Source organism: Leiobunum rupestre, chromosome 7 (genome assembly GCF_980474605.1).
Source record: "Leiobunum rupestre chromosome 7, qqLeiRupe1.1.hap1, whole genome shotgun sequence".
NCBI classification, from domain to species: Eukaryota; Metazoa; Arthropoda; class Arachnida; order Opiliones; family Sclerosomatidae; genus Leiobunum; species Leiobunum rupestre.
This window is the reverse complement of record NC_143390.1, coordinates 37732685-37750400: the sequence shown is the minus strand read 5'-3', so window position 1 is coordinate 37750400 and position 17716 is coordinate 37732685. Positions and strand designations below refer to the sequence as shown.

The 17716-nt window shown below is 40.6% G+C and overlaps 1 protein-coding gene across 1 annotated transcript in view; it reads right to left on the bottom strand.

Moving 5' to 3' along the window:
• LOC149936184 (inactive tyrosine-protein kinase 7-like) overlaps positions 1-17716 on the bottom strand; it is a 60293-nt gene that overhangs the window by 2040 nt on the left and 40537 nt on the right. The window contains exons 3-9 of the mRNA XM_090154423.1: positions 10697-10993; positions 6899-7046; positions 3680-3819; positions 1887-2186; positions 858-1442; positions 525-797; positions 54-461 (exon numbers count right to left, since the gene is read on the bottom strand). Coding sequence (XP_090010549.1) covers positions 54-461; positions 525-797; positions 858-1442; positions 1887-2186; positions 3680-3819; positions 6899-7046; positions 10697-10993 — 2151 coding nt within the window. The remainder of the gene's footprint in view (positions 1-53; positions 462-524; positions 798-857; positions 1443-1886; positions 2187-3679; positions 3820-6898; positions 7047-10696; positions 10994-17716) is intronic.

The window sequence follows — 17716 nt, the reverse complement described above, 5'->3', positions numbered from 1 at the left end:
GACTTTGTTGCGTAATCCCGTTGATTGTAATAAAAAGTATAAATAAAAATAACCTAGAAGCATCATTTTCTGCAAATCGTGCCTAGGAAATTGAACTCTGTCATAGGACGAACGGCTTTTCCTGGAAGTATGAGAGCCAGAGCTGGGGGAATTCGCTTCTCCGTCACTCTTGACACCATTGGATTTGGCTGATCCATCCTTGACGCCTCCGTTCGACCTATCCTTTAATTCCGTCGTTTCCGTAGCACCGCCCACCACAACCTCGCCATTCTCCGATTTGGCCACGTCAACAGTGGCTTGGGCGAGGAACATGGCCTTCCTTTTAGCCCTGCGCATTCTGCACCAGACCAGGAGAGCCAGAACTAACAGCATATACACGGCAGCCGCTCCTAACGTTATGGCCACAGTTTTGGTCATAGTATGCTCTTCCCTCGGTTCCGCCGTATTGCTAAGATTTTCGTCTAAGAGTAAAAAGATAAGAATTTGGAGTATCAAATAGGCTCGAAAAGCAAAAGGGTACTTACGATGGACTAAGAGGGAAACTTCGGCGCGTTTGAACCCGCCGCTGTTGCCGGCTGTACATCCGTATTTTCCATTGTCGTCTTTGTGCACTTCGCTTATGAAAAGCGTTCCATTCGGCATGACGTGAAAGCGTTTCTGATCGAAGCCGTTCAAAGCTCCGTTCTTGTCCCATTGTATAGTCGGGGCGGGGTCTCCGACGGCTTGGCAGTGTAGCATGGAGGAATAGCCTTCGTAGGCTTCCGTATTCGTCGGTACGACGGTAAATTTAGGAGCCACTGAAACGGGGCCAAAATTGCACAAAATCTATCAAATTCGGCTTATTCGAACATGCTTACCAATAACGTCTACTTTGACGGTGGCGTTGATCATTCCCTGAGAAGTGGACGTGGCGAAGCAAGTGTAATTTCCGGCGTCTTCGGCTTTAACACCGCTAAACATGAGCGTGCCGTTTTCGTCTCGAATATGAGACGGCCATTCGGACGGAGGCAGCGGGCGCTCCGATTTCGGGGTTTGGTAAATAATCCATTTGACCACGGGCGGAGTGGCGCCGCGCGCCTTGCAGTAGATTTTGGAATTGGAGCCCAATTCGAGATTGCGATGGGTCACGGGCGAAGGCACGAATTTGAGCTTCTCTTTGACGAGTAGAGCCGCTGGGTTGGACCGCGCCGGAGGGAAGCCAGTCGTATTCACTTCGCAGGCGTAGGTACTAACGTCGGAGAGCGCCACGTGAGGAATCACTAAGCTACCGTTGTCCATATTCATTTTCAAATGAGAAAGGCCCGGCTTGATGTACTTTTCATCCCGAAGCCAGTTCACTTTGCTCAACGGGTAAGGACTGCCGGTGTATCTGCAAGACATGATGGCCATTTCGCCTTCGTCTGTCGACATACCCATTGGGTCTTGGGTAATTGTTGGAGGAACTATAAAATAAAATACATTCACCATAACCGGAAGTATACAACGGGAAAGTAGTATTCATCGCGGTAATGTTATTCGATTGAAACATGTGCCTTCATAGGCTCCTACTAATTTTTCAAATTCGTTTCGGAAGAAAAACATGGTGTGGGCTAAATACATCAAATGTTAACTATACCTAAAACCAGAACTATAACAGCTGGAAAATATGACTGACAAATATGTACATATCCCTAAGCAGTGTAATTTTTGCATTTTACATTGTTAGACGCGGTAAATTTTGAGCCGTGATGCCTTGCACACCCCGGATATTCGTGAGGTAATTAGTTCTTATTGGAGTACTTCGAGCCTGTGATGGTACATGTTTCATTTAATGCTCTAGATGGATACTTATAAACTTCTATTATAACCGTACAGTCACTGAATGAAATTTGCAAAAAGAAACCCACCAGTTACGACTAAATGGACGACGGATCTTTTCTGACCAGCGTCGTTTTCGGCGAAGCAGGAATAGTTTCCGGAATCGGTGGTCTTGACCGCTTCGATAATCAGTCTAAGAGTTTCGTCGACACGAATGCGTCCGTTGTCGCTGACGACATGTCCAGTCGGATCTTCCCACCAGAGACGCGGGTTGGGATGGCCCTTGGGACGGATGCAAGTCACTTCGTACTGACTCTCTTGAGGAACCACCATCATTCCGTCCTCTTCTATTCGCGGTTCCAGCGACGCTTCTCCCATCTCTTGCAAATCTAAGACGACATAGTCGAAATGTAAATGATTCGGTGTTTTCCGTTAGGCTTAGTTTCCGCTTTAAGCTTAAAGCATGGACCAAGAATTTGAAGGGACTCACTGTTTAGGCTTTAAAAAGCAGGCGTTAATACTGAGAATAGGAAAATCACGGGTCATTTTAGTTCAATGACAGCCCCTGTCATTGAACTAAAATGACCCGTGATTTTCCCAGGGCAGACTTTGGGCAGAGGTGTAGTTCACTTAGGATTCTTATTTTCCAACCTGACAGGCCAACTAAACACGCGACACCCTTTTGGTTAGTTTTCTATTCCTCGTCATTGTTTTCGGACGTAGCCTATTTAACAAGGTATGTGCTTATAATCATGTTTTTGCCCCCGCTTTCGTAAAAACGTTGGCACGCCCCTGTTCAATGTGGACAAACTTGGCGTCGCTGAAGTAGATTTCAGGCGTAGTTTCGTAGAGCGTTCACGTTCAATTTTGATAAAATGGTGCCGTTGTTGTCGGTTAAATGATTCGGCTTAGAAAGGCTTTGACCTTTTATTTTTGAAATTGTGCCTTTAAAAGTTTAATGATAATTAAACATTGTGTTAAGTAAAAATAACCAGTAAGCCGCGTATGGCTGAGGTTTTTTAATCAAACTTATTGGAATCCATTCATATCTAAACTTATAAATTTAATGAACTAAGCCTAACCTAACTTTCTCGCACGTACTGTCTCCTAAGCCCCAGCCATAGATATAGGAAACGTATATAAAGGTTTAGATAAAATATTTCAAAGGGAGTGAATACGGAGGTGACAGCTAGCAGAAACGCGTAATTTCTGCAGGCTATCTTTATAAGGCGCTATCTATCGGTAAGAAAGCTCGTGCTATCGTCACGAGAGCCATAATTGTCTCCTGCTTAAAAATTATACCAAAAGTCACCAACAGATGGTGTCTAAAGACTACGGTCTAAAATGCTAAGAGAGCTCGCGCTCTTGGTCACGTGCCTTCCTCGGTGTCTGCTAGGTGTCAATTCCGTATTTTATGTTAGGCTTAGACGCCCCGATATTTATCTAGACCTTTATTTACATTTCTTATATCTATGGCCCCAACTCGCAGTGATAGTTGAACAGAATTCTTGAGGCGCTTCAAAGCGGCTGATGTACCTCAGTAAGCCTTCCGATTTAGGCCACGCCTACCGTGTCAAAATATCGGGGAAAGTGAGTCCCCTTTAAATTCTTGGTCCATGCTTAAAGTGTACAAAGGTGGTGCGTATGAAAACGTCAACCATCCTTCGCAATTCGCAACCATAAGTCTATAATTGTTTTCCATAAGTGTGTCAGTTAGTATCTTCTATAAGGACGACGCGAAGGGCACGTATGACCGAAGTCCACCAAAAACGCGTGATCGTTCTAGGCATAGAAATAGAAAACCCTCAACACGCGGAAGATAGGATACTGACACACGCGTGAAATCTAATTATAAACTGTAATCACAACGTATCACGCTTACAGGCCACTCTTAAACGCGCCGTGTAAGTCTGCTGGGGAGCGTCTTTGTTGGAAGCGCTAAGTCCAACGCAGCGATAAATTCCTTCGTCCGAATTCCTCACGGAATGAATGAGCAGAGAACCATTCTGAAATAGGGTGTACCTTGAACGAGACAAACGAAATTCCTTCGTTAATAACTCTGTATTGTTTATCTGTAAAACAATCCCAAAATGAATCCTCCCATAGGTCAAACCCTTCGTCTTCCGTATACTATGGGCCGCCAAACCGGGAGAAAAAATATATGAAAAATCCAATATAATATAATCAAATATATAGATTAAGACGTTTTAAAATATAGATTATACACTTATGAAATATAGAATATAAACAAACAAAGTATGAACTTTTACTTTACGCGTGTAAGAGTTTAATCTTCGGAAACCAGACTAGCGAAAAGTAACGCGGAAATTAGTGGTTTTCTATTTTGTTCAATTCGATTTACAATGGACAACTCCCGAATGTTTAAAGCTAGGAGCAACAAACACGCCAAGAGAACGGAGATAACCTTTACACGCCCTAGCTCTTTCTCACGTACAGTTTTCATTAGACGCGTCTTTTGGCAAAGCATTTTACGAGCGTGGCTGATAATATATTCCGAACTTAACCCTTCCGACGGTGGCCGGTGCTAAAGCGTCTAGCCAATGAGAAATGTACACACGAAAATGCGCGTCTAAAAACGCGTTACGTTCTCCTTGCGTGTTTGTTGCTCCTAGAATAGTGGGTAACTTCAAAATCGTTTAAATAGCTTGTCGGTAGTAAGCGTGTTGAGCAAAGTACCAATTTGAGGCGAACATCTAGCATTCGAAACTGGTCTAAAAGGGAATGCGTCAAATCTTGGCGATTCCCCAGGAGCAATTTCTTCGCTTTTTTTTTCGTTCGAAAATAAATTATGTTCAAATGAATAATTATATAATTATACGCTAGACTGAATTTCCCAGGCGTATACGCGAAGAACCTATAATCAAAAGGGTCAATTTTTAAAACTACAAAGCCGAATATATTGAAAACTGTTCCGAATAATTTGATGGAAAGATTTCTGGATGTACGTATCCTTTTGTGATTTCGAGCCACATCCATATCTCATTGAATTTAGATTGAGATTTCACTTCCCACGACGGGGTCAATGAACGGCGTGACGCGAGAGAATACCGGGTCGAAACCTTTCGCGGCCGTCTAGAATGACAATTTTCCCGTGACGAACGCCAGCTGACAAGCGCCGAAAGTTCAAAAAGTGTCGTCGCGCCGTAAAAAAGCGACTAAGGCTAACGGAGAGACAACTCGGTTTGTTGTATTTCTCTGTAGAGAATCTAATAAAAACGTCCAGAAAATGGCATTTAGTCGTATATTCCAGCGCCTTCTTTCTGGAAGGATAAGTAAAAGAAAAGCGTCCAAGAAAAATAAGGCAAGCTGTGGCTTTTCCTCGAAGACAGAGTAGAGAGGAAATGCAGAAATCGACTTTTCCGGGGAAGAAAAAAGATCTCGCTGTTTTGGAGACGCGCGGGGAAAACTTTGCGCCGAGAAGAAAGAAGACGCGCGCCTCGGGAGTGGGTGGTCCGGGGGACCTCATCAGCTGCCGCGCCAACTCCAGGATCGAACGACGCCCGCTGCCGGGGGAAAACGACACTTCTGGCCGTTATTTAGGGAGACCAAATGGTCGACCCGGAGAAGAGGGTGCCTCCCCCCCCTTAAAAAAATGTCAAATCTGATTTCCGAATAAAAGTGGAAGAGCGGTGTTCCCGCCTATATAAGCCAGCCGATGGACCGAGTTTCCAGTTACGGCTACTCTCCAAAGAGCTCCGACAATGGACTCCCCTGTTTATAGAAGCGCGACAAAAATATGTCCGAGAACTTCAGCGAACGTCACCGGGTCGTACAAATTTCTGACGACGTAGTGACATTTTCGAGCGTTAGAGCGGCAATGTTTACAAGAATATATAGAAAAATAAATAGTGTTGTTAATTTTCCGGAAAAATAAAATGCGGAAAAATTTCCGGAAAATTTTCCGCAAATCGGAAAAATAAAAAATTGAAACAAATGACTTTTTAAGGGTTTTTAATGTTTTTAACTTTATATCGAAATAAAATGTCTAATAACAGTAAAAATACTACAAAACATTAATAGTGTTACATTGTTAATCAATTTAAAGCTAGTTTGGAGGTTTAGTTTTACTTTTAGATTCGAAAAATGAGGCGAAAATGCCGCTTTATTTAAATTTGCAAACAATATTAGACTAATCATGGAATTAAAACTTTTTATTTTTTTCGGAAAAATACGGAAAATATTCCGGAAAAAAAGGCCTCGGTCATTTTCCGACTTACAACACTAACAAGGAGACTACCCGAGGTGTTACACACCGATTTTGTTCAAACTCGGGGGATTATTTGACCTTCATGTAACTTGAAAAAACCTAAAGGGATTTTATTCAATGGGCAACGGTTTTGCCATGGCAACGAAAAATGTTTTTGACAACATAAAATGGAAATTTTCCCATTGAAAATAACATTGGATTTTGACCGATTCCAAGGGTCCCCCCCCCTCCTGTGAAACATTTTACAAAATTGAAAAATAAAATAAAATACCAAAATAAAAAAATGACGAAAAAAATAAAATTGATCACATTTTTGATCAATTTTTAATTTTTTTTTCACAGGGAAATCGGTTAAAATCCCTAACTTGGCGTACGAATTAATATAACTATTAAATTTGATTCGAAATTAGCTCGCCATTGAAAAGTGCCTCGAATCTGCGAAGATGCTTGTTTCAATATTGTGGCTTAGTCGGATACTTCTCTCGTTAGAGTGATAGTATATACTTTTGCAATTATTAAGATTTTGAACTATTTAAATAACTATAATATACAGACAAATCAATTTAAATATTGACATTTAACAGAATTTTTTATTAAAATTGAGTGAATTTGAAACCCCAAATATCATTTTTAAATACTGGCAAGTTTCATAGTTATAAGATGCGTGTATATTGTATGTATCTACATGAATTGTCGGGCCTTTGTCTAACGTCTCAAGGGGGTGCCTCATTCTCTCCGCAGATCACTATCTCTTAAGGTAAGTGCACGTGCATTTGCATAAAGCGGTCGTCCGCCCCCTTCCCTTACCTATCCAGGAGCATAATATATCATCGGGGGGATAGAGTACGTGTTTTGATAATATAAATTATTTACCTGGTCACGTTGGAGAGCGGTACATCTTGGTCGTGGGCGTACCATTCTATCTTGGCGGCGTTCTCGTAAACGCAATCGAACCTGGCAGAATGGTTCTTCAGCGCGGTGACGTCACTCGGAAGCTGTTCTATCAGGGCTACATCGTCCGCTGCAAAACAAATAAAATTTACCAAAAGGCTAAATTAATTCGGCGCTTTAATCGCCTTTGAAAAGCGCTAATAAATTCCTAATCCTAATTTAACATTAATTTAATTCCTAATCCTAATTTAACATTAATTTAATTCCTAATCCTAATTTAACATTAATTTAATTCCTAATCCTAATTTAACATTAATTTAATTCCTAATCCTAATTTAACATTAATTTAATTCCTAATCCTAATTTAACATTAATTTAATTCCTAATTTAACATTAATTTAATTCCTAATCCTAATTTAACATTAATTTAATTCCTAATCCTAATTTAACATTAATTTAATTCCTAATCCTAATTTAACATTAATTTAATTCCTAATCCTAATTTAACATTAATTTAATTCCTAATCCTAATTTAACATTAATTTAATTCCTAATCCTAATTTAACATTAATTTAATTCCTAATCCTAATTTAACATTAATTTAATTCCTAATCCTAATTTAACATTAATTTAATTCCTAATCCTAATTTAATATTAATTTAATTCTAAAATTACGCTTTTAATTTTAATCTCCACTAGATAGAGGGCTCCAAATTACTTGAACAGACAGCGACGAAGCCTTTCATTATAAGATGGGCTTCTTCGCGTTGTCTATATACTTTCCCTCTTTACCCCGGAAGGAAGTTTGCAGATATCCCAGGGCAATTGTGTCAACCAAAATGAAATTGATGAAATAAGTCTCTTTATAATTCCGGCGCCATCTACGAGACGCCGAACTAAAAATGAAAACGCAATTCATATTTTTGTTAGCCACAACAAAACCGCAGGGAGAAATAAATTCACGTATACGTTCGGTACGAAGATAAATCGACCTACACATTTTAATATATTTTCTCGCAAAACGCGCCGTGTATTTTTGATTATTACGGAGGTTAAGCCAGTCGACGTTACAAACGGCAACGACGACGTTTTCTCGGTGCTTTACAAACGTTTCTTATAAAAATATTCCGAAGTTCTCGAAGGGTTTTTGCTTAATCCCACCACGTATTGTACAAACCACGTACTGTAACTATAAATATTCCGCCTTGGGTTGTTACGTTCTTTTCGCGAGTCGACTGAACTTTATTCCAGCTATCGGAACTAGTAGTATCAAAGCCAAGTAGCGAGAGAAAGCGGGAAAGCGTCCGCTAACTTATACCTTAGCCTCTACTAGTTCTGAAAACGTGAACATAGAAAAGCGTTATATGATTGATGAACATCGAGACAGGCAAGAAACCCCCGAAAAACGATGGCAAAAAAGTCAAAATATAATAAAATATAACATTGGCTCGGTACAATTTTTGGCATAAAACAGAGACAGAAAATAACGTTACCAAATCAATTTCGCGAAATATATATTTATCGGCAATAAATTGCTAGAATTATGGTTTGATACTTCGAAAGAAAAGCGAGTAAGAGATGGATGGCGAATATTACACGAACCACTTTGCAGCGTAGCAAAGGGCGCGGGTGGCTATAGCGAAGGGCGCCTAGAAATGGCGATTTCGATACGGAGCTACGGCGGCAAAGGTAGGTGAGAACGAGAGAAACGAAGCGAACAGATCTAAGGCGAGCAACCGCCTTCGTTTCCGCCGAACTCTCATAATTCACTGAAACGAGACAAGTGGAAACGGAAAAGAAGTCCGGGAGCGAAGAGAGAGTCAGTCGCCTATGGCAACCGGCACGAGAGCATCCTCTCCCGCGAGGAAAACCCCGCCGCAGCCTGATATAGCGGACAGACTGGCCAAAAACAAATGTCACTTTTAATACTCTTTTATTGGGTTTGCTCTCTTAGCGGACGATATAGTCCGCGTCGTATTTAACTGACAGTACTCGCCGAACTAGAAAAGCGGGTATAGTTTACGTCTCTCGGATGAAGGGCGAGATAAGGGCGGGGCGACGCTTTATTAGACCTAAGGGGACGCCGGGCCACATTACTCTTTCTTCCAAAAGTGAGCCTATCCAGTTAGCCTGTCACTTCTTAAAGACGGCGTATTATTTCGCCTCGGGTGGGGAGGAGCTCCCCCCCCCCTTGAAGAACGCCCGCGAAAGTCTGCCGGAGATGAGAATATGATCGCCATCGCGTTTTTTGACGACGCCGCCACTTAGCCGTCCGGAGCATTCATTTTTGCGTCCTCTTTCTCCTAGAGACACGGAAAGAGCACTTGACGCGGAGCGTATTATTCGCGAGTCCCTCTTATTTGCGCCGATTAAACGAATGGAGCCGACAGAAAGCCAAAGCTATTATCTTCCTACTTCGAGAGACTTTTCGAGAGACTTAGCGTATCTATCAAAAAAGTAGACTTCGAAATCGATTTAGTTAAGCGCTTCATTAGCTTTGACTCATTCATTTTTTCCCCGAAAAACGCTCTATTAAAATATACTTCAATCGATTACAATAGGCATCCGAAAGCTACTCGAATAAACGTATTTCTCTTCTACGCGATCCAACAAAAAAACGTTCACTCTTTATCGATCAAATAGGCGGTAATGTTTGAAGAGTGAGAAGCGCTGATTGGTGTATAATTTGCCTAAGATTAAGTCTAATAAGATATTCAATTTTCGATACGCACGCTAATATCGTTAGTTAGGTAAACATGCTAGAAGGTTATGGGATGAAGGTTTTACTTCTGAATGCTACGACTATATTACATATAGTCTTACGGTTAAAATGAGTGTCGAGTGGTAAGCATATTCTACAGTGGTGTAGCCAGAAATTCGTCAAGGGGGGTCGAAGTATGTGAATGTTAAGAGTGGGGTCGAGAATGGGTTGTAAATTTTAGTACAGTCAAATGGGGGGGGGGGTCTGGACACGGACACCCTCCTTGTCTACGCCACTGATTTCACACACAGCCAAACCCGTATTACGGCTGTTTTACGACAAAACCTTGTAAACGACAGTTTTTAAAATTTCGTCAAAGTTGTAAATTCAAGTATAATATGCTAATTGTACACCAAATGAAAAAAAAATGAAACCCATCAATAAATTCGCTTATGAGATAAACCAGTAAGAACCACTCGCATTACCATCGTAAATCAAAATCCGTAATTATTTAGAATTTAAAAAAATGGCGTTTACTAAATTTTGTCATGGGAGCGTCGACTACTTTATAATACGATAGAAGGGTTTTTCGTAGTTAGCTTGTTTGAAAAAAGTTTTTTACCCCTTGAATTTTTGATTGTTGCATAAAAATCATACCAAGTTTTGTTAAAGAAACAAAAAAATCCTGCATTTCACAGAAAATTAAACCTGAATATTTTTAAAATGGAAAATCGTGATCAGTTTAATCTAAGCACACAAGTTTGGTATTTCTTTACTCAAATTAAATGTTTGGTTAATAGCGAAGGGAAATATACAGTTTCAGAAGCGACCATTAGTTTAAACCGGTATTTGAAATGGAACCAGCTTTAAAACTAAATGTGGTTTTGGTAAAACTAAACATTTTCCCAAGTTTAAGCAGCGAGTTGTTTAGTGTGGAAATCGCGGGCATTCGAACATATTTTTGTAATCTACTCAATTTCCTGTCAATTCTGACTCGACTTAAAATTTATCTATAGATCGCGACGTACCCGCGAAACGGAAACTGCTATCCTCGAAGAAGATAAAACTAGCGAATTTACCTCTCAATCTGAGCGCGAAGTTTTCGGAGCTCTCGACGGGGATTTCGGTGGCGTCGTTCTTGGCGCGGCAGGAGTAAACGCCGTTGTCGGCGATGGTCAGAGGATTGATGTGCAGCCGTTTGCCGTTGCGGAAGGAAATCCTTTCGTTGCGGAAGAGACGCAGCCCATTGCGGTACCATTGGAACGAGACTTCCGGGCTGCCTTCCAGTTTGCAGCGCAGCACCATTTCGCCTCCCGCCGACAGCAGCTCCTCGCTTTCCGGACTGTGCAAATGAACGCGGGCCACTTCGCCAATCCCTAAACGAACAAAAAAACACTTCAATAAAACATCGGGACGTTGCCGTTTAATAATGGACAATTTATTGGACTACCAACGGACTCGTTTTTACGTGTTTGCGTGATCTGGCCTGACGCGAAAACTAACGCTACGTTTCAAAAGTTTCAAATTTTATTTTACAGAATTTGATTTTTTTTAAATTTTACCAATACACTCTTTTATATCCTTATTTGTGAGAGCTGCCATTTTATTACAGGTCTGATTTCAAATAGCGCATGCAAGGCCGCTTCACGCGGTCAGGTGCACGCGACCTCTCGAGCTGATGAGCACGTGCAGGCGCCCTTGCCTGTACTATTTTAAATTAGGCCTGTAATGAAATGGCCGATTTCGTAAAAGAGTGTATACAATTTACTTTATTAGATGTTTTTATAAAATAAATTGAACAAGAAAAATAAAATGTATCTCTTACGTCACGAGACAGCGCTTTATTAGAATAATCGTAATCGTACTTTAACAAGTCAACGAGCGCGTGCTACAGTCGCCAGAGGAATTATTATGGTTTTTCTAGTGCGCGTGCAAATCGCTCGTGCCAAGAATACACTAATAAAGTTGGGTCTTGTGACGTAAGAGCAACATTTGGTTAAGACCACATTTTATTTTATAAAATAAACTATTTACCCACTATCCAAAGTAAACAATATTTGGGTAGTTCTTAATTTTAGAACTATACAAATACTGCAGAACTGCCACTAAAATAGGCCTGGACAGTTTGTGGTGTAATTCTGTACCGTAATAATTGAAAACCGTAAATAAAACATTTATGACTAGATATTAAATTTTACCTAACTGAAACCTGTACATTTACATTAGTTTAACGATTACCTATAATAAAAATCAATCAACACAGAGGAAACAAAAGTAAGAAAAACGTCGCTCTTAGCACAGACCACCTACCCCAAGAGGGATTTGAGCTTTTTAAGAGCGCGCCATCTCACGGCAAGTAGATTCAGTTTTAAAGGTACAGAGACGAGCACGCGCAACAGTAAAAAATGTATTGTACAATCTGGCTCACGCACGACTTTTTATTTTTATTTCGTAAAATAATGGTTTTTCAAGCGCTATTTTCTGTAAAAAAAGCCGCGTCACTTTTGAGACACCTTTTTACGAGGTTGACGCGAGTCCTTCTCGGGGTAGGTAGCAAATTGCGGCGTAAAAATAGACCTACGAGTATCAAAGGGTATAATTATTAGATCAGAGTCAGCTTGCCGTAAGGAGTTTCGCGAAAGATCCTGGTCAGTCATCAGCCACGGACAATAAAGTTTTACGACGGAGACATATCAAACGGTTAAGACCCGCGGATCAAAGTCGCGGGAGAGAAAAAGTATTTGGGCCAAACAAAGAGGTGATTCACTCGGCCATATAGTATTACGTGTCGCGCGGGGCAGCCAACCACCGCAGGCTCGTAAATCAGTTGCATTCCTTAAAACGCGCGTCGGGGTAATTCCACTCCGAACTGGAGGTATAATACTAGAGTAAGCCCCATCGAGCCCCCTAGAATCGTAAATTTTTATCAAACAATCGGAGATTTCACGCGTGGGCAGAGGGCTAGTAAGTGTTCTGGCCCGCTTTCGTGTATCGCCATCATCACAGTCGTGTCTGCGCTCTGCAGACTCGATTTTTGCAATTTAGCAGAGAGGGAGGGCCGTCGTACGATAGATGGCGCTGGGAATATTATAATGGAAAAACGAAGAGAGAAAAAGCGGGAGGGCAGGGGTGCATCCCGTCAAGAGGGGCGATGCCTAGTGCCCAAAATTTATGGGACCATCAACGGTGGCCCTCCTTTTCCTGGTCGGGGTCGGGACGCCGGTTGCGTCATAGTCGGGGTATGATAGCGACAAAGACTCGCGGATGAGGTTATTCTCTATAAGCGAGACGAGGGTAACGCGTCCCGTGACTCATCTCCATAAAATTGGGGGTTTCCAACCAACACCCACCGGTTGTCACGCGCGAGCTTGCCAATTATGACGCTTCGTAGCCCAATATGGCTATTTTTCATATTTTATACACGTAAAAAAAATGGTTTCAATTTTTATTAAAAATATTATTTAGTATTAATTATTAACTATTATGGTAAACTTAAAGGAAATATGAACTTAATCAAAATACGGCTTGTTTTAACGTAAATAATGACAATCGCCTCTAGCTTCTATTAAACCTGGTGGCAGTAATGTTAAATGGAAGTTCATACTCCCTTTAAGGTGAAACTGCGAATCGGCTTCGAATATTTGGCCTACTAACCCGCGCCTGTAAAAGTGTTCTACACGCGCAACAACGGTGTCCAAGGTGAAGTTAATTTACAGGGAAGGTGTCCTCGAGGGTGTCCAAGTTCTGATAGCGAACGCCGAGTTTAACAACATTCCGAAATTCTCGATCATATTTTCGAAAAGCGAACTTGACTCATAGCCACTCCAGTCGGGACTAGTTACGCGCTATTTTTCGGGGCTTGATATCAACAGCGTCGTTCCCGCTGGCAACCCTGCCGGCCGATCTTCGGGAGGAGAGCGGCACGCGAATTGAAGGGATTGCTGAAGTCTGAAGGGGAGATTAGAATACGTCTCGTTTCTTTTTAGGCCCAAAACGAGCGTGAGTAAAAGCCAGGACCCAACATTAAAAGAGTGGGGAGGGGGGGGGGTCAGGATAGGGGTAGGGGCACCCCGCCCCCTGGTGGTAATAAAAAGGGACGTTCAAACGATATCGGGAAGATAGAGCTTTAAAACCCGCCAGAGGACAGAACCTTCACTCTAAGCAGGGAGAAAGAGAGGAGTGGCGATTAGAATAACAAAGCATTTTCTCCGTTTAGGGCCATTTCTCACTGTCGGACTGAGTCACGGAAGAAGGAAGCCCCCCTCCTCCCACAAATTACACCCCCCCCTCCCCCGGTCTCTACGTTTTACGACTCGGAATCATTTCTATCGTATAATAGGGACTCTTTCTTGGAGAGCTTTTCATTTTAAAAATAACGCGGTATAAGCGAGCCTTTCGACTTTAGTTTTTTCAACAAGTTTAGCGACGTTTTTAGTGGAGAATTTTACGCCTCCTCGCGCGTACCCCCGATCGTATAGCGCGTTTTATACCGAGGAGGATCACATCGCGACCATTTATAAATCTCCAGCAACTTCTATCTCCGTTGGGGACAAAAATAAAGCTTTTAAAATTTGGTGAAAATCATAAGCCGTCGTCTATACAATTCATTTGATGTTTTTACTGTTTTCACCTAAATGGAGGTTACCGTTGTATTAGCCCTAGTAATCCGTTCTTAGTGTCGCCCTGTTGCCGTTGTAGTAGCGCTAGTAATCATTTCAAGTTTATCCAAGAAGGGATTAAAGCGACTGAGAATAAACACAGCACTGGGTTGCGCTGGAGTTATTTAATACTTATTTTTCAGGCCTAGACGACTAAAAATTTCGTGCCGCCCTCTGTCTTTCTATAGCTTTATGTATCGGTGGAAAAAAAATGATGAACGATTTTTTTCTAACCAATAACTATTCCCTTAAAAAAATTGCCCTAAATAATCTTTGAGAAAATTGCCCGATCCAGGAATTTGAAACACCTTGTAATGTTTAAAAATTATAAGATTCTATTAATTTATAATAATTTTTACAAATTTAGTATTATTATTCACTCACAAATGGCGACTATGACATGGTCGACAATTACGCTCCACCCACAAAATTCGAAAAAGATTGTAACGTTTGTTGGATCTCAGTTGCTTCAATCTGTTTTTGTATTGCCTATTGCGAAGAGAGGACCTTTACCGAGTAACGATTGAAGCTAGCAATGCCAACATGGGTAGATTTTAGAAGTCCACGGGATCGTTTGAAAAATTAGGTTCGAATTTCCGGTAGCTCCTCCCGTTCTGTCACGTGACTCGGGCATACCTTCCAGCTTCGCAAAACACGTGATTGTGATCGGCGTGGGCTTCGAAGACGTCAGTTTTAGAGAACCCATGAGATATTGAGTTGATTTTATTTTCTTTAGAGGGGGAGGAGTTTGCTCTTAGAGCGTGGATTACGGGCAACGCTAAAAATTGTCTCAACTTACAAGGAGACGACCCGAGGTGATAATCACCGATTGTTCAGACGAATTTAACTCATAAGAGTAATTCCGGCCAATTGAACGTTAAATATTTAAAGCTCATTTAATTATATTCAATTAACACATACTAATATGGCAAATACATAAGCTACCCTTTGTAAGTCTTACACCCGCTAAATTCTTCGCACTTTTATGGCCTTTCGCCCTTTGCCCCATAAACGCTCGCCTCTATATTGAAAACGAAACCAAAAGTTTTGCTTGAGGAAAAAAGAGAGAATCGGTAAACAACTAAACTGAATGCATCAAATATTCGCGCGCTTGTAATAATATTTTAATAATTGTATTTAACTAATAAATAGTTAGTCCTGTATCTCGGGAGTGTTTCATTCTGCATACTTAATACACGAACACCGATTTTGTTCAAAGTCGGGTATAATGTACACCTCCATGTAACTTGAAAAACCTGCAAGGGAAAAGTTGCGACGGGCTTTCGTTTTGCCATGGCAACCGAAAACGTTTTTGACAACATGATTTGGGATTTTTCCATTGAAAATAACATGGGAATCAGAAGGATTTTAAGGGTCCCCCAATTGACCAAATTGCATTTAAACTTGATTAAATTTAATTTTAAAAATCAATTAATTTTTTTTGGAAATTTTCAAAATTTTTCATTTTTTAAAAGGTTTCACAGGGGGGGGGGGGGGGGAGGGGGCTTAAAATCCTTCAGATTCCCATGTTATTTTCTATGGAAAAATTCTAAAATCATGTTGTCAAAAACGTTTTCTGTTGCCATGGCAAAACGAAAGCCCGTCGCAACTTTTCCCTTGCAGGTTTTTTAAGGTACATGGAGGTGTATTTACACTATACCCGAGTTTGAACCAAATCGGTGATTATCACCTCGGGTCGCCTCCTTGTTAGTAATCCTCCCGACAGTAGAAATAAATGCTACGTAAATATTTACAGCGCTACTAAGGCATAGCACGCACTGTTCCGTCCGTTATCCAGATTTGATGATAAATCGAAACTTGATATATTAATGCGTTTCTAATGTACGGCGTAATTATTGGCTTTTCAGTTTGCAACTAAGGTTTATCGTTATACGCGTTGTTTCGTTAGGCATTTGAGATACTAACAATTGATATTCCAAAGGTAATAACATATTAATTTACAGGACAATTAAGTGAGTTTACGACATTTTTAAACTCAGGTAACGAATTATGGTCTTTTAATAACAAAAAGATTAGTGGTTTTACGAAGTCGATTCTCAAATTGAGATGAACCATGCTGTGAGGTATGAGCTGTTTGGACGCATAATAGACAATTTCGGTTACGACGCAGTTTGATTGTTTGACGTATTTCTACTTATTTCGGGTACGACGATCTTCGACGCATTTTAGCCAATTTCGAATATGACGTACATGGACGCATTTTGTCCAATTTCGAATATGACGTACTTGGACGCATTTTGTCCAATCTTGGATATGACGTAATTGGACGCATTTTGTCCAATTTCGAATATGGCGTACTTGGACGCATTTTGGCCAATTTCGAATATGACGTACTTGGACGCATTTTGTCCAATCTTGGATATGACGTACTTGGATGCATTTTGGCCAATTTCGAATATGACGTACATGGACGCATTTTGGCCAATTTCGAATATGACGTACATGGACGCATTTTGTCCAATTTTGAATATGACGTACATGGACGCATTTTGTCCCTTTTCGAATATGACGTACATGGACGCATTTTGGCCAATTTTGGATATGACGTACTTGGACGATTTGAGTACATTTGTTCGAATTTCATTCGTCCGAACGGTGGTACAAATGTCCGAATGCCGGAAAACAGTATCGTACGTCCGAAAACGTATTTCATTTGCCCGAAAAATTTATCACAACTTTTGTTGGTGATTTAGTCGTTCAATTTATGTTAACTTTACTGGCGAATTTCATTTGTTCGAATAATCGGTTGTCCGTTTTTTCGAACATTAGGAATTGTTTTTTTTTTTAAATATTGTTAATATAAGAAAATAGTAACATTAACGTGAACCTAACCTAACCTAAAATATAAACAACATTCAACGCAATTCCCACAAAAAACAGCAATAATAAATACTAATTTTGCGACAGAATTCGGACAAGTGATGCTACCGATTCGGACGAATGAAACAAACAAGTTGTCCAATTCGAACAATTGAAACATTTGTTATTTCGGCGGTTCGGACGAATGAAATTCGAACATTTGTTCCACCGTTCGGACGATTGAAATTCGAACAAATGTTCCTACCCCACTTGGACGCATTTTGTCCAATCTTGAATATGACGTACTTGGACGCATTTTGGTCAATTTTGGATACGACGTACTTGGACGCATTTTGGCCAATTTTGAATATGACGTACTTGGACGCATTTTGGCCAATTTTGGATACGACGTACTTGGACGCATTTTAACCAATTTCACGATTTAGACAACTTTCTTATAAATATGGTTCTTTAAAATGGCCATCTTGTCTACATACGTAACCTAATCGTACACACGTCTTTTATTGATTAATTTAAAATATTTTTTACTTAGCTTAGAGCTCGACTGAAATGTGAGATAAAGCAGGTTTTTTATATTTATGGGTAGCGTCAAATTGATAA